The sequence below is a fragment of the Oncorhynchus mykiss genome, chromosome 23, assembly GCF_057628025.1.
Source record: "Oncorhynchus mykiss isolate SJ-2025 chromosome 23, ASM5762802v1, whole genome shotgun sequence".
In the NCBI taxonomy this organism is placed as follows: Eukaryota; Metazoa; Chordata; class Actinopteri; order Salmoniformes; family Salmonidae; genus Oncorhynchus; species Oncorhynchus mykiss.
This window is the reverse complement of record NC_143044.1, coordinates 31487437-31513603: the sequence shown is the minus strand read 5'-3', so window position 1 is coordinate 31513603 and position 26167 is coordinate 31487437. Positions and strand designations below refer to the sequence as shown.

General features: G+C 44.3%; 1 protein-coding gene across 1 annotated transcript in view; it reads right to left on the bottom strand.

The window, feature by feature from the left end:
- ankfn1a (ankyrin repeat and fibronectin type III domain containing 1a) overlaps window positions 1-26167 on the bottom strand; it is a 236193-nt gene that overhangs the window by 19138 nt on the left and 190888 nt on the right. The window contains exons 14-20 of the mRNA XM_021581040.3: window positions 17212-17319; window positions 11308-11407; window positions 11056-11188; window positions 10713-10829; window positions 10384-10599; window positions 9305-9471; window positions 606-780 (exon numbers count right to left, since the gene is read on the bottom strand). Of these exons, the coding sequence (XP_021436715.3) occupies window positions 606-780; window positions 9305-9471; window positions 10384-10599; window positions 10713-10829; window positions 11056-11188; window positions 11308-11407; window positions 17212-17319 (1016 nt within the window). The remainder of the gene's footprint in view (window positions 1-605; window positions 781-9304; window positions 9472-10383; window positions 10600-10712; window positions 10830-11055; window positions 11189-11307; window positions 11408-17211; window positions 17320-26167) is intronic.

Sequence of the window (26167 nt, the reverse complement as noted above, 5' to 3'; positions counted from 1 at the left end):
AATCCCTCCCTAACCCGGACGACGCTAGGCCAATTGTGCGTCGCCCCACGGACCTCCCGGTCGCGGCCGGTTATGACAGAGCCTGGGCGCGAACCCAGGGACTCTGATGGCACAGCTGGCGCTGCAGTACAGCGCCCTTAACCACTGCGCCACCCGGGAGGCCGCGGGTGCCATTTTTTTGACGCAGACACCACCACATAGCTAGCCTCAGCACTCTGATACTGACATTCCTGAAGAACACAACTATGTTGTTTATTTTTCGCGACACCCACAATAACATCTGCTAAACACATGTATGTGACAAATACATTTGATTTGAAGACACTCAGGGAGATAGATGGCTTTCAGAGCCCAGCTGATTTGTGTTGTAAAACAACTCTGAGTAAAGAGAGGAGTGTTCAGAGGTAGAGAGAAGATAAAAGATCAAACAGAAACTATAAACTTAATAGAGAGGCTCCCGTCAGGACCATCAACCATCCAATATGGCTCCTGTCAGAGAAGGACCTGATGAGAGATGGGTTTTATGTGCCTGGCACAGAGCTACTGTAGAGACAGATTGGTGTGTGTGTGTGTGTGTGTATATACGTGCATTCCTGTGTGTGTACCTGGTGCAGAGGTAGGTTGATGAGTTTGAGCAGGGCCTTGAGGGAAGTCTGTAGCTCGTAGTAGAGGAGCGGTGTGTTACTGTCTGTCGTTTGATCTGCTCCCTCTCTCTCTCCCTCCGTTCTCTCTTCTCCATCCTCTAGGGTTGACAGTCTCTGCAGCCAGTCCCACTCCTCCCTGAGAGAGAGAAAAAGAGAGGGAAAAAAAGAGAGAAAGAAGAGAAACACCTCGTGTAAGCAGGAATAAGATCATAGGTTAAAGGTGTTGTGATGGCTCTGTGTCGGAGCATAGCACTGAGCAGCAGAATAGTAACAGGGTAAAGGGCTGTGACTCTGAAGGCTGATGCCGCCCAAAACATTACGATGCACCAATAGAGTATCACTATGTCCATCAGGCTGTTTATGTGTGTGTGTGTGGATCGTTGTTTGGCTCCGGGGAATTTCTCTGTACATGGGCTCTCCCTCGGACCCCCACTGTGCTCTGTGGTGCAGTCTGTGGAAAGACCTAGTAAATCACATCTTCCACTGCCCCTGGACGTGTGTGTGTATACTTCCTTGCCAGCAACAGTGAGTGTATGTCTGCCTGTCTATATTCCTCTTTACCTGAAACTTATGTGAAGTCCTCTTCCAAAGTGTGAGTGTGTGTGTAACTGGCCCAGTGGGTGTATATACTGTATAATACTCCCTGTGTCAAGCTAACCACTGAGGTCACCTCTACCACCTCAGACCAATGTCAACAAACAACTCATTTACACAACTAACACAAACACACGCACCAACGCACAGAGAACACACACGCACACCTACACACACCCATACACATCTCAGTTTCACCTGTAGAGAGAAACTCAACACCTCTATCTCACTTCTATCCCCTTAGAACTCTCTCTCCTCTCCCCTCATCCCTCTCTCTCCTCATCCGTCTCTTTCTCTCCTCTCCCCTCATCCCTCTCTCTCTCCTCATCCGTCTCTTTCTCTCCTCTCCCCTCATCCTTCTCTCTCTCCTCATCCCTCTCTTTCTCTCCTCTCCCTTCATCCCTCTCTTTCTCTCCTCTACCCTCATCCCTCTCCTCTCTCCTCATCCGTCTCTTTTCTCTCCTCTCCCTTCATCCCTCTCTTTCTCTCCTCTCCCTTCATCCCTCTCTTTCTCTCCTCTCCCTTCATCCCTCTCTTTCTCTCCTCTCCCCTCATCCGTCTCTTTCTCTCCTCTCCCCTCATCCCTCTCTTTCTCCCCTCGCTTTCTCTCCTCATCCGTCTATGTCTCTCCTCATCCCTTTCTTTCTCCCCTCATCCCTCTCTTTCTCTCCTCTCCCCTCATCCCTCTCTTTCACTCCTCAACTGACCATGGGTACAACACTTTCCAGTTTCTCTACATCTACCAACAGCCAAAGCTCCCAAGTATTTCCATGATCTGTAGATGAAAATACATGAGGCTTTGGCACAGTGTCTGTAGCATAATATTATACTGTCAGATCCAAATACACACTGCTGCCCGTCTAGTGTCTGCCTCTCTGTCTCACACACTAACACGAGGGAGGGATAGTGAGAGAGACAGTGAAATAGAGAGAATAGAGAGAGTAAACAGACACAGAGAGAGAGAAAGAGGGATGAGAGAAAGTCTGTCTGACTGCAGTGTTTTCTTGAGATGAAGGGGAAAAACGCTGTCCAATATTTCCCTTTGTTTCTCACTTCCCACTGTATCTAGGACCGCAGCACAGCTAACTAGGACCGCAGCACAGCTAACTAGGACCGCAGCACAGCTAACTAGGACCGCAGCACAGCTAACTAGGACCACAGCACAGGTAACTAGGACCGCAGCACAGCTAACTAGGACCGCAGCACAGCTAACTAGGACCACAGCACAGGTAACTAGGACCGCAGCACAGGTAACTAGGACCGCAGCACAGCTAACTAGGACCGCAGCACAGCTAACTAGGACCGCAGCACAGGTAACTAGGACCGCAGCACAGGTAACTAGGACCGCAGCACAGCTAACTAGGACCGCAGCACAGCTAACTAGGACCGCAGCACAGGTAACTAGGACCGCAGCACAGCTAACTAGGACCGCAGCACAGGTAACTAGGACCGCAGCACAGGTAACTAGGACCGCAGCACAGCTAACTAGGACCGCAGCACAGCTAACTAGGACCGCAGCACAGCTAACTAGGACCACAGCACAGCTAACTAGGTCCACAGCACAGCTAACTAGGACCGCAGCACAGCTAACTAGGACCACAGCACAGCTAACTAGGACCACAGCACAGCTAAATAGGACCGCAGCACAGCTAACTAGGACCGCAGCACAGCTAACTAGGACCGCAGCACAGGTGACTAGGCCCGCAGCATAGGTAACTAGGACCGCAGCACAGGTAACTAGGACTGCAGCACAGCTAACTAGGAAGGCAACACAGCTAACTAGGGCCACAGCACAGCAAACTAGGACCGCAGCACAGGTGACTAGGACCGCAGCACAGCTAACTAAGACAGCAACACAGCTAACTAGGGCCACAGCACAGCAAACTAGGACCGCAGCACAGGTGACTAGGACCGCAGCACAGGTTACTAGGAGCGCAGCCCAGCTAGCTAGGGCCACAGCACAGCAAACTAGGACCGCAGCACAGGTGACTAGGAGTAAAACAGCCAGCTTCAGTCAGCTGATTCTAGCCACCCTTTATGGCTAGTTCTAGTTGGGCAGCTTAGTCTCATATTCAGAGGACCCCCACTTTTGTTAGTGTCTTTTTGGTCAAGGTCACGCCAAATACTTATCACCACATCTCAGTCAGCCTATCAGCAGCCTTGATTCCCGGGACTTCTGTTTCAGTTAGTCTGTGAAACCAGCACACTGTGTGGTCAGAAATGTGCTTTCCCCATCCCGATGAGCACTTCCTGTAAAGGAGTGCGTAACTGGCTGCAGGGAAGCCAGGCGCAGGAGAGCAGAAATGCGTAGCAAACGGAGCCCTTTATTGAGGCGAACGCAATATGGACTTGGTCTTTTACCAAATTGGGTTATATTCTGTATACCACCCCTACCTTGTCACACAACACAACTGATGGCTCAAACGCAATTAGAAAGGAAATAAATTCCACAAATTCACTTTTAACAAGGCACACCTGTTCATTGAAATGCATTCCAGGTGACTACCTCATGAAGCTGGTTGAGAGAATGCCAAGAGTGTGCAAAGCTGTCATCAAGGTAAAGGGTGGCTACTTTGAGGAATCTAAAATCTAAAATATATTTTGATTTGTTTAACCCTTTTTGGTTACTACATGATTCCATATGTGTTATTTCATAGTTATGATGTCTTCACGATTATTCTACAATGTGGAAAAGTAAGGGATGTCCAAACTTTTCACTGGTACTGTATATGACTCACACTCATTGTAATTATATTGAATACATTTCATCATTACTCTTATGTTTATTTGAGCACATTTGCCTGAGTTTCATGCTGTTTAGCCTCTTGACATGTGACTAGGCCTTATGCTTTCTGTAGTGTATAGCCCTGGCTGTAATTACTTACCTGTGCTAGCTTATACAGCCAAGTAATTCATATTAAAGCAGTGCCATAGCCTAAGTTTTCATTCTCCTTTTCCCTTTCAGAACCACATAGTTACTGTCAGTTCTCACTGGACATAATTCTCAGTTATCTGAACCATGAGAGGTCAGATGTGTGTTTGATGTGTGAATGTGGACATCTTCTTCTATTAAACTCCCCCTAACCGGGACATCCGCCTCATCCTTGTTCTGACCGGACATTCTGTAGTGGTTGCTACTGGCCTTAAGCCAGCACCTAACATTTATTATTACATTCATGGTCCTTTGATTCTCTACAACCCTACCCCTATTTTTCAACCGCAGTACAGCTAACTAGGACTGCGGCACAGCTAACTAGGACTGCAGCGCAGCTAACTAGGAGCGCAGCGCAGCTAACTAGGACCGCAGCGCAACTGACTAGGACCGCAGCGCAGGTGACTAAGACCGCAGCACAGCTAACTAGGAACGCAGCACAGCTAACTAGGACCGCAGCACAGCTGACTAGGACCGCTGGTTAACTAGCGTCCAGACACTCTGCTAGCTGACTAGCGTCCAGACACTCTGCTAGCTGACTAGCGTCCAGACACTCTGCTAGCTGACTAGCGTCCAGACACTCTGCTAGTTGACTAGCGTCCAGACACTCTGCTAGCTGACTAGCGTCCAGACACTCTGCTAGCTGACTAGCGTCCAGACACTCTGCTAGCTGACTAGCGTCCAGACACTCTGCTAGCTGACTAGCGTCCAGACACTCTGCTAGCTGACTAGCGTCCAGACACTCTGCTAGCTGACTAGCGTCCAGACACTCTGCTAGCTGACTAGCGTCCAGACACTCTGCTAGCTGACTAGCGTCCAGACACTCTGCTAGCTGACTAGCGTCCAGACACTCTGCTAGCTGACTATAGCGTCCAGACACTCTGCTAGCTGACTAGCGTCCAGACACTCTGCTAGCTGACTAGCGTCCAGACACTCTGCTAGCTGACTAGCGTCCAGACACTCTGCTAGCTGACTAGCGTCCAGACACTCTGCAAGCTGACTAGCGTCCAGACACTCTGCTAGCTGACTAGCGTCCAGACACTCTGCTAGCTGACTAGCGTCCAGACACTCTGCTTGCTGACTAGCGTCCAGACACTCTGCTTGCTGACTAGCGTCCAGACACTCTGCTTGCTGACTAGCGTCCAGACACTCTGCTAGCTGACTAGCGTCCAGACACTCTGCTTGCTGAGTAGCGTCCAGACACTCTGCTAGCTGACTAGCGTCCAGACACTCTGCTTGCTGAGTAGCGTCCAGACACTCTGCTTGCTGACTAGCGTCCAGACACTCTGCTTGCTGAGTAGCGTCCAGACACTCTGCTTGCTGACTAGCGTCCAGACACTCTGCTTGCTGACTAGCGTCCAGACACTCTGCTTGCTGAGTAGCGTCCAGACACTCTGCTTGCTGACTAGCGTCCAGACACTCTGCTAGCTGACTAGCGTCCAGAACACTCTGCTAGCTGACTAGCGTCCAGACACTCTGCTAGCTGACTAGCGTCCAGACACTCTGCTAGCTGACTAGCGTCCAGACACTCTGCTAGCTGACTAGCGTCCAGACACTCTGCTTGCTGACTAGCGTCCAGACACTCTGCTTGCTGACTAGCGTCCAGACACTCTGCTAGCTGTAGCCAAGGAGCATTGCACACATACTTCTACCTATTCCTCCCAGCCCCATAGAAATCAGATATATTACTCAAACACACACACACACACACACACACACACACACACACACACACACACACACACACACACACACACACACACACACACACACACACACACACACACACACACACACACACATGCATGCGTACGCACACTCACAGCCTCAGAGTCAATGTAACATAATACTGTAGGTAGATTAGCGGTGATTGTCGCAGTAGAGAATGTGTGTAATGCGGTGAATGTTAGCTGACAACATCAGAGGTGTAAACAGCGAGTTGGCATTCCTCTAAGTCAGCCGCGGGACGATTCTTTCTTGAGCAGATGGTCAAGGGGCCAGAATATAATTACAAATGATTTGTAGACCGCAAATGGACCGCAAGAAGCCCAAACAGACAAAATGTTTGACTAAAACATTCATCATTTCAAACCTTGCTTACATTTATATGCAATCCCGTGTCTCTCTATTATGCGTGGGAATACTTGGGAACAGATTTCGTAAATTAAAATCACTTGGCGCTGATTTTCTGGTGTTTTTACAGTCTTATTTTTTTGCTCAGAAAACTTGGGGGAACAAATAAAAACACCTGCGGGCCAAATTCGGCCCGGGGGCCGCCAGTTGGGGAACCCTGCTCTAAGTTAATGTTCTAACAAAAACTGTTACGGTGCCAAGTCCTAGACCTAATACCACCTAGACAACAGACAGACCCTAATACTACCTACAGTATACACAGCCAGACAGACAATCTAAAAACATACCTGTAGTTACTCAGCATAGAGTTCTCATTCTCAAATTCTGTGAATTGATTCGGCCCGGGAGGGTTTTGAGCTTGTGTCTGTGCACCTTTTAGCCTACTACAGCTCTCTCTCAGTCGCAGCAGCTGCAGCCACTAGCAGCACCAGGATTCCAATATTGGCTGGGCCAGAGACATTTGTTGGCATGATGAAATGTATATTTCTGATTATTGAAATGCTTCAAATTGTGATACGAATAGGCTGGAGTGTACTCGGGAGAATGAAGATCCCCAAGACGATGACAGGCAGCGCATCTCAGTATCAGAAGAAGCCCATATTACAATGGCAGATACATCCTATCAAAATAAACCCTATGACTGTCCTGCTAATGTGCCTTACTGGACCTTGTAAACTATCGAAAGTAGACCCATAACTGATTCAAACGTTTCCTTAATCAAACATACATTTAAAAGAAAGGGCTTTTTAGAGATTATTCAAATGGATGTTTGGTGTTTGGCAGACAAGCAAGTTATTTATTGTTCAATTATTCAATTCTACCTTTGTTATTTCATTTAAAAATAAAATGCTTGATTGTATTTAAAGGCATGAACGACTCGTATGCTGTGTACTGACAGTAACGAATGATGGATTGATTGATTATATCGAAGTAGGCTAAGTGACATTAAGACCTAAAAAACAGAACGTCCTTTCACAGCTCTCTGGTGGATAGATTATATAAGGTTACTATGTGAGTCAAGTGCAAAATAATACACTTTATTTAGGATACATCTTGGCATGCTAAATTTTTCTGATCAGAGATAGATGAGCAAACAAATAAATGAGCTACCGCCTCCACTTGCCCAGCCAGAGATCAATCAACCAAATATACAGGCGGAGATTCAGTGAAAATCACATTGATTACCAGACAAGTAAGTTGCAGGCTTTTGGTTGGGAGTAGGACATGTGAGTGAAGAGTAAAATCAACTTGCTAAACTACATAACATGCTAGCAACATGTTCTGATCAGCGAATATATGAGTAAGCTAGAATAAAGATAATCATGAGCACTCACCTCAACTTAGCAAACATTTTCCCAGCCTAATTGTTACCAAATATCCAAACCGGAATTCAGTTAAAACAAACATCTAACATTGATTGATTTATCTAGACCTTTCCCCCACGCTTGTCCCAAAGCGCTGTCCCAATCAAAACTGTCCTGAAATGATCATATAGGTGACCACACACTACCATTGCTTTAAATTAGTATAATGGTTGGATATGACTTAGGGAATTTCAGTATAAGCAAGAATTTGATACATGCCTTTAATTGCATTAGCCTACTTTATTCAAATATTTTTGTAATTCAGTTGATCATAACTAAGGTGAGTTTCCTCGTCTCCTCACTCCGCTGCTGCCTGCATCCACCCCAAGAGCTGTTTCCTCGTCTCCTCACTCCGCTGCTGCCTGCATCCACCCCAAGAGCTGTTTCCTCGTCTCCTCACTCCGCTGCTGCCTGCATCCACCCCAAGGGCTGTTTCCTCGTCTCCTCACTCCGCTGCTGCCTGCATCCACCCCAAGGGCTGTTTCCTCGTCTCCTCACTCCGCTGCTGCCTGCATCCACCCCAAGGGCTGTTTCCTCGTCTCCTCACTCCGCTGCTGCCTGCATCCACCCCAAGAGCTGTTTCCTCGTCTCCTCACTCCGCTGCTGCCTGCATCCACCCCAAGGGCTGTTTCCTCGTCTCCTCACTCCGCTGCTGCCTGCATCCACCCCAAGGGCTGTTTCCTCGTCTCCTCACTCCGCTGCTGCCTGCATCCACCCCAAGAGCTGTTTCCTCGTCTCCTCACTCCGCTGCTGCCTGCATCCACCCCAAGAGCTGTTTCCTCGTCTCCTCACTCCGCTGCTGCCTGCATCCACCCCAAGAGCTGTTTCCTCGTCTCCTCACTCCGCTGCTGCCTGCATCCACCCCAAGAGCTGTTTCCTCGTCTCCTCACTCTGCTGCTGCCTGCATCCACCCCAAGGGCTGTTTCCTCGTCTCCTCACTCCGCTGCTGCCTGCATCCACCCCAAGGGCTGTTTCCTCGTCTCCTCACTCCGCTGCTGCCTGCATCCACCCCAAGAGCTGTTTCCTCGTCTCCTCACTCTGCTGCTGCCTGCATCCACCCCAAGGGCTGTTTCCTCGTCTCCTCACTCCGCTGCTGCCTGCATCCACCCCAAGGGCTGTTTCCTCGTCTCCTCACTCCGCTGCTGCCTGCATCCACCCCAAGGGCTGTTTCCTCGTCTCCTCACTCCGCTGCTGCCTGCATCCACTGCATTGCTCTCAATACGAGTTTAAATAAATATACTGTTTTCTAGTAATATGGCTTTTATTTCAGGTTCGGGCTCATTTAATTTCTGTGATGTCGGTCCGAGCCTGGGCTCGGGCTTCAGCTCACCATGCTTAGGTTGGACCGGGCTAGAATCTTGGGGTGTATATGAGGCCTGGAACCATGTTGCAACACTAGGATGGAGGAGCTGTCCAAAATCAACTTCTCTTGAAGTGACGCTCAACATGTTTCATGGAGGGATTTCATTGCAGCCTTAAACTGATGTCACATGAAGTAATCTGGATGCAATTTTAGTTGCTTGCTACAAAGTTGCATCTTGGTTGCTCTGTGTGTCACTCCCAACAAATCCAAAGGTAATGTAAAGGTAAGAGTAAGTAAGACAGTAAGTATACATCCAGCTGTGGTGAGTCCTTACCTGGAGACATTGGCGTTGTCTCGTACCCACGCGTGGCACAGCATGTTGGGCATCCTCTGTGGTACCAGCACCCTGATCTGGTCTACAGAGCTGCTGAGCTTCAGGTAGCCCAGGTACAGACCTGGGACCAGGCGATGCTGGCTACGCCTCTGGTAGGCCAAGATGTCCTGTGGAGGGAGGGACAGAGGGAGGGAGGGAAAGAGAGAGAGAGAGAGAGAGAGAGAGAGAGAGAGAGAGAGAGAGAGAGAGAGAGAGAGAGAGAGAGAGAGAGAGAGAGAGAGAGAGAGAGAGAGAGAGAGAGAGAGAGAGAGAGAGAGAGAGAGAGAGAGAGAGAGAGAGAGAGAGAGAGAGAGAAAGGGGAGAGAGAATATACAGGGTCAGTGGGTGAATGTGTGTGGTACCTGTATAGTGATAGCAGTATGTCCAGTGCATAGGGTATACACTAGATGACTGACAGGGGGCGCTGTAATGAAGCCATCTTGACACTACCCCACCATGTAACAAATATGTTGGAAGCTATAGAAATGGACTAATTCATGTCTACATTTGCTTTTGCCACGTTTATTCTACTATAGACATCTCAATGCTTTAAATGATATAATGTGAGATAAATATGTTCCTTAAGGCATAATCTTTTGAAAGTTCTAATGTTACTGTCCCCACTACAACAACAAATACTTAAATACATGTCATTCTGTCCATGAAACATTTCATTGAAATAGAATTCCATTTATTCCTATGGAGGACTGCTTCTTCTTGGGAGTGCCAATATGGCCGACCGGTGGCTTCAAAGCCTCTCATTCAGGGTTTATATACATCATTGGTTATAATATAATAATATATGCTACTTAGCAGACACTTTTATCCAAAGAGACTTAAAGTTATGTGTGCATAAGCATGGGTGATACCTGGAATCAAACCCACTATCCTGACGTAGGAAGTGTCATGCTGTACCGACTGAACTACAGAGGACCACTATGATATGGTTATAGTAGGGTTATGTTATGGTGGGGTTATAGTAGAGTTATGGTAAGGTTATGGTAGGGTTGTGGTAATGTTATGGTAAATCTATCTTCTACCTGTATGGTTATTAGCAGTATGTCCAGCGCGTAGGGTTCTTCAGGTGTGGACAGACTCTTCCTCTGGCTCTGTAGCTTGGACACCTGCATCCACTTCCCATTGAAGAAGGAGTACTGGCTCTCCATGTCCCTGATCGTCAATAATAATACATTACCATGACGATCCTTGATGGGCTCGTAGTGGACACGCCCCAGATTGTGTGTGCCTAACAGATTCTGAGAATGACATCAGTCAATCAATCACTGAATACACCAATAAATCCTTCTATCTGTATGTTTGCCTATCTATTCATCTCTCACTCACATACCACACACATACACAAGTGTACCTGTAGTTGCCCAGCGGCAGACAGCATCTTCTGTCTGGCCTGTAGAGTGGAGGAGGAGGACATGGAGACAGACATACTCTGTCTCAGCCACCGCACATCCTCCCACATACATGACAACTACAGAGAGAGGGAGGGGATGTAGATAGAGAGAAATAGAGAGAGAGGAGAGAAAGAGAGGCTGCACCATGAAGATCATCTAGAAAAGGTATCATGGTACATTCCTTTTTACTCTGCTAAGTATAAAGTGAAATGCAGAATACTGCTTGATGCAATTTAGTCATACAAAAAATAAATTCAATGTGGCCACTGTTCTTGATATAATGTACTACATGACCCACAATACCTTAGTGAACCAGAGGAAGTCCTGCATGAGAGAGCTGCCGTAGGAGTCATCCACCTCCACTATAGGGATCTGGTCCTCTGTGGTCACCAGAACACTGTCTTTGTGGTAAAACACAGCCGCCAGGTAAACCCCCCTATAAAACCAGCAGAATGGAATAGTCCAGCTCAGTTTCACAATGGAGAGTCTCCAATTTGAACAGTCCATGATGTACATCCAGGTGGTGTAATTTACACAAAAACACTACTAGCTCACCTTTTGAGTGTCTTGACAAACTTGTTTGAAGAGTTAAACAGGTGCTTGAGACTTCTGGAGACGGACTGCTTACGGCTTGGGTTCTGGAGCTTTGATGTGTCTGAGAGTAGGAGAGGAGACAGGTTGAGGAAGAAGAGAAACTGATTATTTGTCTTCATAGTAAAGAAGACATTTTACCTCTTATTTGTTAGTCTCATTACTTTCTGCTGTTTTGAACATGAACTAGTGTCTGTGTGTCTGTTTGTGCGCTGATTTGAAATACTCAAATACTTTCAGAATTGAAATGCAGTCATAGTAGTGTCTATAAACCCAGGCCTGGGTGTTATTGTGTTATAGTATTGTAATGATGTTATTCCCTGCATGTTGATCAGTACTCAATTAACTGTTATTGTACAGAACTTGAACATATGTCTTCTAATGGTTTATTCACTATTGTAATTGTTGTTATTGTCTGTGTTCAGTGCTGTACTAGGACCTTGACCTTCTAAGGAGCAAAGTGAGTCTTACTTTATCGGAGTGAGCGAGAGTGGATGATTTCGAGAGAAAGGTATTGACAGCGAAATAGAGAGAGAGAAATAGAGCGAGAGAGAAAGAGAGCAGGAGAGAACAACCTTGTTGACTGTTTGTTATGTCGTGTCCTTTCTTGGCAATTGAATGAAAGGAAACAATCACAAAACAACAGCAGGGGAAGAGTGAGTCAGAAATAAGAGGTTCACAGTGCTGGTCAATTGTCAAGCTTCAGTGACACTCTGTTGTTTTATCTCAGTCTGTTCAGCTGTCTATCCTCCATAGCCCCTATCTAACCCTGTATCTCCCCCCTCTCACCCCCATCACCCTGCTATCTGCCCCATGACCCTTGGCCCCAGTGATGCCAATCTCCAGACCGCAGGGACTCTACCAGCTAATTAAACACATAATCACGGTGTGGAAACACAAGGCAGTCAGACAGACTGACCACAGTATACTGTTAGCTAACTCTACTCGGTTCAGTCACGATTTCAGTCAAAGTATCATTGCCCTAAGGATGGATGGAGGGAGGGAAGGAAGGAAAAATGAAATGTGCCCACGCCACGGTCTGGTAATGTCACTCACTCCCCTGGGACAGGAGAGATGGAGGGAGGGGAAGGAGGGATGGAGGGAGGGATACAAGAAGGGAAGGAAGAATTCTTCCTTGTGAAGCCTCTAACTGCCTGAGGATCAGGATCTGACGTATATAATCTCCATTATCAGACTAAAGATTGAGGCTCTCTCCATCTCTGTCTCTCTCTCTCACTGTCTATCTCTCTCTCCATCTCTGTTTCTCCCTCTCTCTGTCTATCTCACTCCATGTCTCTCTGTCTCTCTCTGCATCTCTGTCTATCTCTCTCCATGTCTCTGTCTCTCTGTCTCTCTCTCTCCATGTCTCAATTCAATTCAATTCAATTCAAGGGGCTTTATTGGCATGGGAAACATGTGTTAACATTGCCAAAGAAAGTGAGGTAGATAATATATAAAGTGAAATAAACAATAAAAATTAACAGTAAACATTACACATACAGAAGTTTCAAAACAATAAAGACAATCCAAATGTCATATTATATATATATATATATACAGTGTTTTAACAATGTACAAATGGTTAAAGGACACAAGATAAAATAAATAAGCATAAATATGGGTTGTATTTACAATGGTGTTTGTTCTTCACTGGTTGCCCTTTTCTCGTGGCAACAGGTCACAAATCTTGCTGCTGTGATGGCACACTGTGGAATTTCACCCAGTAGATATGGGAGTTTTTCAAAATTGGATTTGTTTTCAAATTCTTTGTGGATCTGTGTAATCTGAGGGAAATACAGTGCCTTGCAAAAGTATTCGGCCCCCTTGAACTTTGCGACCTTTTGCCACATTTCAGGCTTCAAACATAAAGATATAAAACTGTATTTTTTTGTGAAGAATCAACAACAAGTGGGACACAATCATGAAGTGGAACGACATTTATTGGATATTTCAAACTTTTTTAACAAATCAAAAACTGAAAAATTGGGCGTGCAAAATTATTCAGCCCCCTTAAGTTAATACTTTGTAGCGCCACCTTTTGGTGCGATTACAGCTGTAAGTCGCTTGGGGTATGTCTCTATCAGTTTTGCACATCGAGAGACTGACATTTTTTCCCATTCCTCCTTGCAAAACAGCTCGAGCTCAGTGAGGTTGGATGGAGAGCATTTGTGAACAGCAGTTTTCAGTTCTTTCCACAGATTCTCAATTGGATTCAGGTCTGGACTTTGACTTGGCCATTCTAACACCTGGATATGTTTATTTTTGAACCATTCCATTGTAGATTTTGCTTTATGTTTTGGATCATTGTCTTGTTGGAAGACAAATCTCCGTCCCAGTCTCAGGTCTTTTGCAGACTCCATCAGGTTTTCTTCCAGAATGGTCCTGTATTTGGCTCCATCCATCTTCCCATCAATTTTAACCATCTTCCCTGTCCCTGCTGAAGAAAAGCAGGCCCAAACCATGATGCTGCCACCACCATGTTTGACAGTGGGGATGGTGTGTTGCTTTTACGCCAAACATAATGTTTTGCATTGATGCCAAAAAGTTCAATTTTGGTTTCATCTGACCAGCACCTTCTTCCACATGTTTGGTGTGTCTCCCAGGTGGCTTGTGGCAAACTTTAAACGGCACTTTTTATGGATATCTTTAAGAAATGGCTTTCTTCTTGCCACTCTTCCATAAAGGCCAGATTTGTGCAATATACGACTGATTGTTGTCCTATGGACAGAGTCTCCCACCTCAGCTGTAGATCTCTGCAGTTCATCCAGAGTGATCATGGGCCTCTTGGCTGCATCTCTGATCAATCTTCTCCTTGCATGAGCTGAAAGTTTAGAGGGACGGCCAGGTCTTGGTAGATTTACAGTGGTCTGATACTCCTTCCATTTCAATATTATCGCTTGCACAGTGCTCCTTGGGATGTTTAAAGCTTGGGAATTTTTTTTGTATCCAAATCCGGCTTTAAACTTCTTCACAACAGTATCTCGGACCTGCCTGGTGTGTTCCTTGTTCTTCATGATGCTCTCTGCGCTTTTAACGGACCTCTGAGACTATCACAGTGCAGGTGCATTTATACGGAGACTTGATTACACACAGGTGGATTGTATTTATCATCATTAGTCATTTAGGTCAACATTGGATCATTCAGAGATCCTCGCTGAACTTCTGGAGAGAGTTTGCTGCACTGAAAGTAAAGGGGCTGAATAATTTTGCACGCCCAATTTTTCAGTTTTTGATTTGTTAAAAAAGTTTGAAATATCCAATAAATGTCGTTCCACTTCATGATTGTGTCCCACTTGTTGTTGATTCTTCACAAAAAAATAAAGTTTATATCTTTATGTTTGAAGCCTGAAATGTGGCAAAAGGTCGCAAAGTTCAAGGGGGCCGAATACTTTCGCAAGGCACTGTATATATACAGTGTTGTAATGATGTGCAAATAGTTAAATTACAAAAGGGAAAATAAATCAACATAAATATGGGTTGTATTTACAATGGTGTTCGTTCTTCACTGGTTGACCTTTCTCGCTGACTCCCTCTCGCTCTTTACAACTCTCTCATCTACTGACTACAGCTTTAACTATGTTTTGAATACCTAAACGTTAACTAGTTTAATGCTCTCTTTTAATATTCTCCAAAAACGCTTATAGCATCCAGCATTGTTACAAATAAAAAAGTGTGTATTTTCATATTACAGAATTATTTTCAGAACAGACGACGGTGCTGGTGACTCGCCAGTCTTTAAGTCTATGTGTATTTCTGTTTCCACCAGGTTAACTGCTTTTGACACGTGGATAATATAACAAAGGCTGCTTGATCCTCGTCACAGAGAATAAAAAGAGAAGAGAGAGAGTGAGACAAACTGGATTGGTAGTGATTAATGAGGTGAGGACCATTCCATCTGATCCAACTACTACTGCTGGCACAAACAGACAGAGAGGGGGAAGGGGTGGAAGTGAGGAAAGAGAGGGAAGAGCAATGCAGTGAGAGAGAGTGTGTGTGTAAGAGAGAGAGAGAGAGAGAGAGAGAGAGAGAGAGAGAGAGAGAGAGAGAGAGAGATCGGGGGGAAAGAGCAATAACAGATTGAGAAAGACAGGACTAAAGATGGAGAGAAATTACAGTAACAGCAGCAGGAGTCAAGTCAGTGTAATCTGTTTCTGCGCAAGGCAGAGAGAAAGAGAGAGAACGAGTCAAGGAGAAAGAAATCTCCTCAAAAGCTCATCATACAGTTTGGAGAGTTTGCTTACATAGCTCGGCAGTGAGTGAGAGTGAGAGGAGAGAGAGTGAGAGGAGAGAGCAAGAGAGAGTGTGTGTGGGAGCGCAATAATGTGTGTGTGATCCATTTGGGGCCGGTTGTGTGTATTTGTGTGCGAACATGGCAGTGTGTGTGTGGGGGAATACAGGGTGCAGTGTGCCACACACCCCTGTCTCTGTGCTGTGCTTGTAGTGTAGGTCCTCTAAGCTCCACATATACACATCAGAAATGAAGATAACCTTCCTGGTAAATGAGGGGTTTGCTCCCAGCCTTCTATAGTGGTGGCATTGTACCAACCTCTGATTCATTTTGCAAATGTATTTTTTAACACTGACACGCCAAAAATAAACTATGTCAACACATACCCCACAGAGCGAGGGTGCGCAGACACCCCCCCCCCCCCATGGTCAGCCACACACACACAGTACTAGAGTGAGTAATTAACTGAACACTCTAACCATAAATTCAAACAACTCCAAATAAATGCCTACAGAAGTTTTTTCACAACAAGTTTAACACATTTTTGTCTGTCCTTCCATGAGGTTGCTCTCTGTTTTCAAGTGTCTGTCCAAAATCCACTTTGACAAACAATCTCACACACCCCATCTCTTTCTACTATACATATTCTACTACTCCAGACTGTGTGTGTGTGTGTGTGTGGCTGGCAGCGAACCCACTGACATCATAGCTGTTCACTCCTAAGCGGTTGAGTGACGGTGGGTTTTTCTCCACCCCCCCGCCAACAAACACACATGCACGCTCCCTCTCGGGGAGTCCCACATTAGACATGAAGCTGCCGTTTGTGCGTGCTGGGCAACTTTCAGCACCCTGCCTGCACAGCCGCCCTCTATACCTCTCTCCATCCATCCATCCCTCCCTCTCTCTCTTCCTCCTATCCCCCACACCACCACGAAGATTGGGGTCAAGCACTAAGCCACACACTGAGGCCACATCGTACCACCTACACACGCGCACACACACACTTGCTAACGCAACTCTACCTACCCTGTGTTGTGCCCACCAGAAAGACGCCCTTGGGACTGATCTGAAACCAGCTAGGATCCATCATAATGGTCGAGAAATCCCCCAACCTGATGGTGGATCTGATCTTATGAACAACAACTCCCTCCAGCGCTGACCGCCACTCACGGTGGGCTTTAGTAGCTCTTACCATCTCTCTCTCTCTCTCCCCCCTTCCCCTAGGTGTATTTTCTCTACCAGCATGATGATTTACAAAGCAAGGCTATACGGTTGACATGCTAAAACACATAAATGTGTATAATCCAGAATGGTTAAACGTATTAAACATTATTTATGTACACACGGACCCCTGGTGTGTAAGGGGGGGCAGTGACGAGAGGAGTGCCTACTGTTTGTGTGTGTGTGTGTGTGTGAGAGGTACTGTGAGAACCCATTCATAGCATACTGGAGTAAAAACACTTTTAGTTTCATGCTTCATTTATTCACTTTAATACAAAGTTAGTCTACTGGAAGAAGTGTGGCCTTAGAGTGAGAAGACACACACACACACGCAGACACACACACGCAGACACGCACACACACACACACACACTGATGGAGAAGAGAGAGCTGTTTTACGTGTGTGTGTGTCTACTCACCTCCGCAGCTGTAGTGAGTGTGTGTAGCGCGGACCTGTTGCAGCAAGCGCTCCATAGCCTCTATGTGCCCTCTTCTCCTGGGCTCACGACCATTACTCTCCCTCCAGTCTAAAGGTTAGGGGGTAGGGGGTAGGGGTCAGGTTTTGGGAGTTAGGGGGTAGTCAACTGTCAACTGTAAGTGCTGTTAATGTGAAGTGGAAACGTCTCGGAGCAACAACGTTTCTCAGCCATGAAGTGGTAGGCCACACAAATCAAACCAAATTTTATTGGTCACATACACATATTTAACAGATGTTATTGGTCCATATTTAGCAGATGTTATTGGTCCATACACATATTTAACAGATGTTATTGGTCCATACACATATTTAACAGATGTTATTGGTCCCATACACATATTTAACAGATGTTATTGGTCCATATTTAACAGATGTTATTGGTCACATACACATATTTAACAGATGTTATTGGTCACGTACACATATTTAACAGATGTTATTGGTCCATATTTAGCAGATGTTATTGGTCCCATACACATATTTAACAGATGTTATTGGTCCATATTTAGCAGATGTTATTGGTCCCATACACATATTTAACAGATGTTATTGGTCCATATTTAGCAGATGTTATTGGTCCCATACACATATTTAACAGATGTTATTGGTCCATATTTAGCAGATGTTATTGGTCCATATTTAGCAGATGTTATTGGTCCCATACACATATTTAACAGATGTTATTGGTCCATATTTAACAGATGTTATTGGTCCATATTTAACAGATGTTATTGGTCCATATTTAGAACAGATGTTATTGGTCCCATACACATATTTAACAGATGTTATTGGTCCATATTTAACAGATGTTATTGGTCCATATTTAACAGATGTTATTGGTCCATACACATATTTAACAGATGTTATTGGTCCATGTTTAACAGATGTTATTGGTCCATATTTAACAGATGTTATTGGTCCATACACATATTTAACAGATGTTATTGGTCCATACACATATTTAACAGATGTTATTGGTCACATACACATATTTAACAGATGTTATTGGTCACATACACATATTTAACAGATGTTATTGGTCACATACACATATTTAACAGATGTTATTGGTCCATATTTAACAGATGTTATTGGTCCATATTTAACAGATGTTATTGGTCCATACACATATTTAACAGATGTTATTGGTCCATATTTAACAGATGTTATTGGTCCATATTTAACAGATGTTATTGGTCCATACACATATTTAACAGATGTTATTGGTCCATACACATATTTAACAGATGTTATTGGTCACATACACATATTTAACAGATGTTATTGGTCACATACACATATTTAACAGATGTTATTGGTCACATACACATATTTAACAGATGTTATTGCGGTTGTAGCTTAATGCTTGTGTTCCTGGCTTCAACAGTGCAGTAGTATCTAACAATACACACAAATCTAAAAGTAAAAGAATGGAATTAAGAAATGAATATTAGGACAAGCAATGTCGGAGTGTCATTGATGCTCACAGAACGGGACCGCCGAATGCTGAAGCGCGTTGTGTGTAAAAATCGTCTGTCCTCGGTGGCAACACTCACTACCGAATTCAAAACTGCCTCTGGAAGCTACGTCAGCACAATAACTGTTCGTCGGGAGCTTCATGAAATGGGTTTCCATTGCCGAGCAGCCGCACACAAGCTTTTGATCACCTTGCACAAGGCCAAGCGTCGGCTGGAGTGGTGTAAAGCTTGCTGGCATTGGACTCTGGAGCAGTGGAAACGTGTTCTCTGGAGTGATGAATCATACTTCAACATCTGGCAGTCCGACGGACAAATATGGGTTTGGCTGATGCCAGGAAAACGCTACCTGCCCCAATGCATAGCGCCAACCCTAAAGTTTGGTGGAGGAAGAATAATGGTCTGGGGCTGTTTTTCATGGTTCGGGCTAGGCCCCTTAGTTCCAGTGAAGGGAAATCTTATCGCTACAGAATATAATGACATTCCAGACAATTCCTAACATTTCAATTGGGCTCCCGAATGGCACAGTGGCCTATGATACTGAATCTCAGTGCAAGTGCAAGAGGCATCACCTGGTTCGAATCCAGACTGCATCACATCTGGCCATGATTGGGAGTCCCATTGGGCGGTGCACAACTGGCCCAGTGTTGTTTGGGGTAGGCTGTCATTGTAAATAAGAATTTGTTCTTAACTGACTTGCCCAGTTAAATAAAAGTTAAATAAAATAAAATAAATGCTGTGCTTCCAACCTTGTGGCAACAGTTTGGGGAAGGCCCTTTCCTGTTTCAGCATGACAATGCCCCCATGCACAAAGTGAGGTCCATACAGAAATGGCTTGTTGAGATCGGTGTGGAAGAACTTGACTGGCCTGCACAGAGCCCTGACCACAACCCCATTGAACACATTTGGGATGAATTGGAAAGCCGAATGTGAGCCAGACCTAATCGCTCGACTTTCACTAATACTCTTGTGGCTGAATAGAAGCAAGCCCTCACAGTTCCAACATCTAATGGAAAACCTTCCCGGGGGGGGGCAACTCCATACTAATGCCCATGATCTTGTAATGAGATGTTTGATGAGCAGGTGTTCTCATCGAACACCAGCTTCGCAGAGTGTGCAAAGAGTGGCTATTTTGAAGAATTTCAAGTATAAAATGTATTTTGACCTTAGGATACATTTGAAACTTGTATTGTCGTAGCCTAGTGGAGACCAATATCTGTCTTTTGGTTTCTACATTATTCCATATGTGTAATTTCATAGTTTTGATGTCTTCACTATTATTCTAAAATGTATAAAATAGTAAAAATAAAGAAAAACCCTTGAATGAGTAGGTGTGTCCAAAATTTTGACTGGTACTGTATATATACCGGGCCAAACTGAGCAATCGGGGGAGAAGGGCTTTAGTCAGGGAGGTGACCAAGAAGCCGATGGTACTCTGACAGAGCTCCAGAGTTCCTCGGATGAGATGAGTGAAGCTTCCAGAAGGACAACCATCTCTGTAGCACTCCACCAATCAGGCCTTTATGGTACAGCAGCCAGACGGAAGCCACTCCTCAGTAAAAGGCACATGACAGGCCGCTTGGAGTTGCCAAAAGGTACCTAAAAGACTCCCAGACCATGAAAAACAAGATTCTCTTGTCTGATGAAACCAAGATTGAACTCTTTGGCCTGATTGCCAAGTGTTGCATCTGGAGGAAACCTGACACATCCCAAAAGTGAAGCATGGTGGTGGCAGCATCAAGCTGTGGGGTTGTTTTTCAACGGCAGGGACTGAGAGAGTAGTCAGGATTAAGAGAAAGATGAACGGAGCAAAGTACAGAGAGTTCCTTCATGAAAACCTGCTCCAGAGCACTCACCTGAAGGTTCACCTTCCAACAGGACAATGACCCTAACCCAACAGCCAAGACAACGCAGGAGTGGCTTCAGGAATAGTCTGTGAATGTCCTTAAGTGACACAGCCAGAGCCCGGACTTGAACCCAAAATAATCTCTGTGCAGTGACGCTCCCCATCCGACCTGACAAAGCTTGAGAGGATCTGCAGAGAAGACTGGGAGAAACTCCACATATACAGGTGGGCCAAGCTTGTAGCGTCCTACCCAAGAAGACTTGAGGCTGTATCGCTGCCAAAGGTGCTTCAACAAAGTTAGTAAAGGGTCTGAATACTTACGGAAATGTGATATTTCACTTTTTTATTTTTTATAAATTAGTAAAAATGTTTAAAAAAATGTTTTTACTTTGTCATTTTAGAATAAGCCTGTAATGTAACAAAATGTGTAAAGTCAAGGGGTCTGAATATTTTCCCGAATGCACTATATATTATAGGTACTGTACTTAGTTTTATTATTTGTATTAATAGTTGTAGCAGTAGTTATTTTTAGCTGTAGGCCTATTAGCTGTTAATGTACTTTTAAAAAAGTATTATTATTATTTAATTGCTATTATTATTTAGAAGTAGTTGCCATATTATTCCTGTTACTAAGTTTTGTTTTTTTGGACACTCGAAAACGAGAAGGTACATCAAGAGATTTCTTTCTGCAAAATTTCAAATAAATAAATATAAACAATAAATACAGTGGTCAACATCTCACTAGTAAACACATACTGTACAAACATCAACTTTAACCACTCAATTCATTCTCAGAAGCTCATCTCTAAAACGCAGTAGTAGTTGTTAAGTATTCGGGTTCATTCTCTCAGCACTACACATGTACAGTTCACACATTCAAACAGACCTCTGTCAACGCAGTTTGAATCAATTTGTGATTCATACTGTATAAAGTGTACTTTGGTTTGAAGAAGATATTTTATTCGATTTGTCATCTAAGCGGTTCCAAAACATCTCCTGACTAAGTATTTACTTATTACTCTTTTTCCCTCTCTCACTCTGTTTTTCTTTCCCTCTCTCACTCTGTTTTTCTTTCCCTCTCTCACTCTGTTTTTCTTTCCCTCTCTCACTCTGTTTTTCTTTCCCTCTCTCACTCTGTTTTTCTTTCCCTCTCTCACTCTGTTTTTCTTTCCCTCTCTCACTCTGTTTTTCTTTCCCTCTCTCACTCTGTTTTTCTTTCCCTCTCTCACTCTGTTTTTCTTTCCACCTCTCTCTCTGTTATTTGTTCACATTTTTCTTGTTATGTCTTATTTTGTTCTGGGACACCCTCTCCAAGGCTGATCTGAGTGAATGGTTAGAAGGAGAGTCCTAACTGTGGTGTCAAATATTAGCTTTAGTTAAAGGTGTCAATTGTAGCTGAGGACTGTAGTGCATTACAGATGTTGGAGCTTTTGTCGCAGAGAATTTTCCTGCTGCATCAGGAAATTCAAATGAGCCTCGTGAGTGTCTGAAAATGAGCAAATCTCTTTTGGTCCATGCAGGGGCAGTTGAGTCATTGGGAACAGGGATTGCTATCAAAATCATTTTCTCTCTCGCTCACACAAACGTTAGGACAAGGCTCTATTACTGCAAGATTCAAATGTACAAAAATGTATCTGAATGTATCAAAAATGTATCTTTTGCCCTCAGAACAGCCTCAATTTGTCAGGTCATGGAATCTACAAGGTGTTGAAAGCATTCAACATGCGTTCAATATGCTGGCCAATGTTGACACCAATGCTTCCCACAGTTGTGTAAAGTTGTCTGATAGTGGATCTCTACTCCGATTAGCTCATTCCATCTCATCCCACAGATTCCATTGGATTGAGATCTGGTGATTGGGCAGGCCACTGCAGTAAGTTGAATTCACTGTCATGTTCGTGAGAACCATTCCTGGACAATCCTAGCCTTGTGGCATGGGGCATTATCCTGCTGGGAAAACATTTATTCACAGATGTATACACTGCTGCCATGAAGGGATGCACCTGATTGGTAATGATGTTTAGCTATCCTGTGGCATTCAAATGTTGCTCCACTTTTATCAAGGGGCCCAATGTGTGCCATGAAAACACACCCCACAACATCACATCACCACCACTATCCTGCAATGATGACAGGCAGCATGATGGATGCATGTACTTGTGGTTTTCTCCATACCCTAGTCCTCCCATCAGCATGAAACAGCAGGAACCAGGATGCATCAGACCAGGCAATGTTTTTCCAATTCTCCAGTTTTCAGTGTTTTCATTCCTTAGCCCACTGCAACTGCAGTTTCTTGTTTTCTTCTGAAAGAAGTAGAACTCTATAAGGTCATCTGTTGCCATACCCAGTTCATGTCAAGTTGTGCATTCTTTTATTGGTCTTTGGGCGCCAATGTTGTACTGGACTGCCAGTTGACTAACTGTGGCCCGTCTGTTGCTCTGCACATTTCGTGTCAGCCTAGTTTGTCCTCGTTGATCAATGACCCATTTTTCGACCACTGACCTGCTGTTGGCTGGATGTCCTTTAGGTGGTGGACCATTCTTGATACACACTTTTGTCTTGCTCATTCACCATCTGAATGGCACACATACACAATCCATATCAGAACTGTCTCAAGGCTTAAAAATATTTATTTAACCTGTCTCCTCCCCTGCATCTGGATTTAACAGCTGACATCATTAAGGGATCATAGCTTTCACCTGGATTCACCTGGTCAGTCTGTCATGGACACTCATTACAGTCAGTGTATAGCATAATAACACAAGATAGATATTGGTCTCCACTAGGCTACGACAAAACAAGTTTCAAATGTATCCTAAGGTCAAAATTAAGTTAAATCGTGGCCTGGGGTGGTGTAGTGGTTAGGGACACTTCCATCAGTGCGCACATACAGTATGGGCCTACCATGTTGGCGTGGGTTTGATTCCAGCCAATGTCCATCTGGCACAAATAACTTCACCCCACCTGATTGACTGGATTTACGTTGACATTTCAAATATGGACAGCCCAAGGCTACATGTAATGCCGCCAGGGGGTACGCAAAATAAAAATGTGATTCACATTTTATTTGTAAATAATTATTTTTAAATAATTGCATTTCTGTTAGTCACATGTCTGTGGAACTTGTTCAGTTTATGTCTCAGTTGTTGAATCTTGTTATGTTCATACAAATATTTACACATGTTAAGTTTGCTGAAAATAAACACAGTTGAGAGGTAGAGTTTCTTTTTTTTGCTGAGTTTATATTCAATGTGCAAGACATAATTGAGGCTATGATGAAGAAGTTGGTGCTCTTCTCTATTATTTTTTTACCTTCCTTTAACTAGGCAAGTTAGTTAAGAACAAATTCTTATTTTCAATGACGGCCTAGGAACAGTGGGTTAACTGCATTGTTCAGGGGCAGAACGATTCGATCTTGCAACCTTTCGGTTACTAGTCCAACACTCTAACCACTAGGCTACTTGCCGACCCTACACTCTAACCACTAGGCTACCTGCCGACCCTACACTCTAACCACTAGGCTACCTGCCGACCCTACACTCTAACCACTAGGCTACCTGCCGACCCTACACTCTAACCACTAGGCTACCTGCATCCTCCCCAAGGACAACAAGGACAACACAGGTTTTTCCATCATTGTATGATTTTTTTTGTGTGCAAATGAACTCAAGCTTACGGACAATTTCAAATGTGATATAGCGAAGCACCTGAGTGAGTTGGGTGAGCAATTACACAGGTACTTTCCTGAAACGGACGACACAAACAACTGGATTTGTTATCCCTTTCAAGCCCTGCCTACAGTTCACTTACCGATATCTGAACATGGGAGCCTCATCAAAATTGCAACAAGCGGTTCTGTGAAAATCAGAAGCCCCTGACAGATTTCTGGATACGGCTGCGCTCAGAGTATCCTGCCTTGGCAAATCGCGTTGTTAAGACACTGATGCACTTTGCAACCACCTACCTTTGTGAGAGTGGATCCTCAGCCCTCACTAGCATGAAAACTAAATACAGGCACAGACTGTGTGTGGAAAATGATTTAAGACGGAGACTCTCCAATACAACATTGCAGAGTTATGTGCATCCTTTCAAGCACACCCTTCTCATTAACCTGTGGTGAGTAATTCACAATTTTCGATGAACAAATAAGGTTTTATATGTAGGATGGTTAAAGAAAGAGCAAAATGATTGATTATTATTATATTATTATTTGTGCCCTGGTCCTATAAGAGCTCTTTGTCACTTCCCATGAGCCGGGTTGTGACAAAAACTCACACTCATTCTTATGTTTAATAAATCTATAATATATAGTGTGTGTGTGGCAGGCTTACAATGATGGTAAAAAAAAAAACATTTGAGAGTGCGCTGACCCTGGTGCTAGAGGGGGTACACAGCTGGAGGTTGAATGTTTGAAGGGGTAAGAGACTATAAAATGTTTGGGAACCACTGATCTAGTGCCTACATATAAGCTACATTCTGTACGGTGCCCGTTAGCCTATCCATTGTCACCGCTGAGACCAATGCTCTAGCAAGCACCAAGAGTACTAGGAATACTGATGATATGGGCATCGTTTTTATTTTGTTGCTTTAAGCCTTACCCAAACCATAACCCTAACCTTAAGCACTAGTAATTCATGCTTAAACTGTTAACCTTTGAGTTGTTTCTGTTTTAACCCTGTAACCACACACAATTAAACCTGCAACCAGGCGGAATTAATGCACCAAAAATAGACGATCATTTATGAGTCAAACGGCAGTGGGCCAGATTCGAATCCATGCCGAGGTATATGTGTGCCGGGGTCAGTGAGTGTAACCGCTGGACCACACAGGCACAGAAGAAATCAATAATTCATTCTGCCTATTGCTTGCCTTCAACATACACTGAGTATACAAAATAGTAAGAGAACCTGCTCTTTCCATCAATCAATCAAATGTATTAATAAAGTCCTTTTTACAGCAGCAGTTGTCACAAAGTGTTTATACAGAAACCAAACCTAAAACCCCAGAGAGCAAGCAATGCAGATGTAGAGGCATGGTGGCTAGGAAAAACACCCTTTCCATGACATAGACTGACCAGGTGAATCCAGGTGAAAGCGATGATCCCATATTGATGTCACTTGTTAAATCCACTTCAATCGGTGTAGATGAAGGGGAGGAAACAAGTTAAAGAAGGATTTCTAAGCCTTGAGACAATTGAGACATGGATTGTGTATGTCTCATTCAGAGAGAGGGTGAATTGGCAAGACACAAGATTGCAGTACCTTTGAACGGGGTATGGTAGTAGGTGCCAGGTGCATGGTCTGTGTCAAGAACTGCAACACTGCATAACCAAAAGGACATCGAGCCAACTTGACAAAACTAAGATGGCGCCGACAGATATGACAGATCTACTTTTAGCTCCTAAGCAACTTTGCAGTATTTCGTTTTTTTTGTATTATTTCTTACATTATTAGCCCAGAATTTTTTTGTGTTATTACTTACAGCCGGAAATAACTTTGGATATCAGAGCGGCGGTAACTCACCAGCATTACGACCAGGAATACGACTTTCTCAAATTGGATATTTTGTTTGTACTG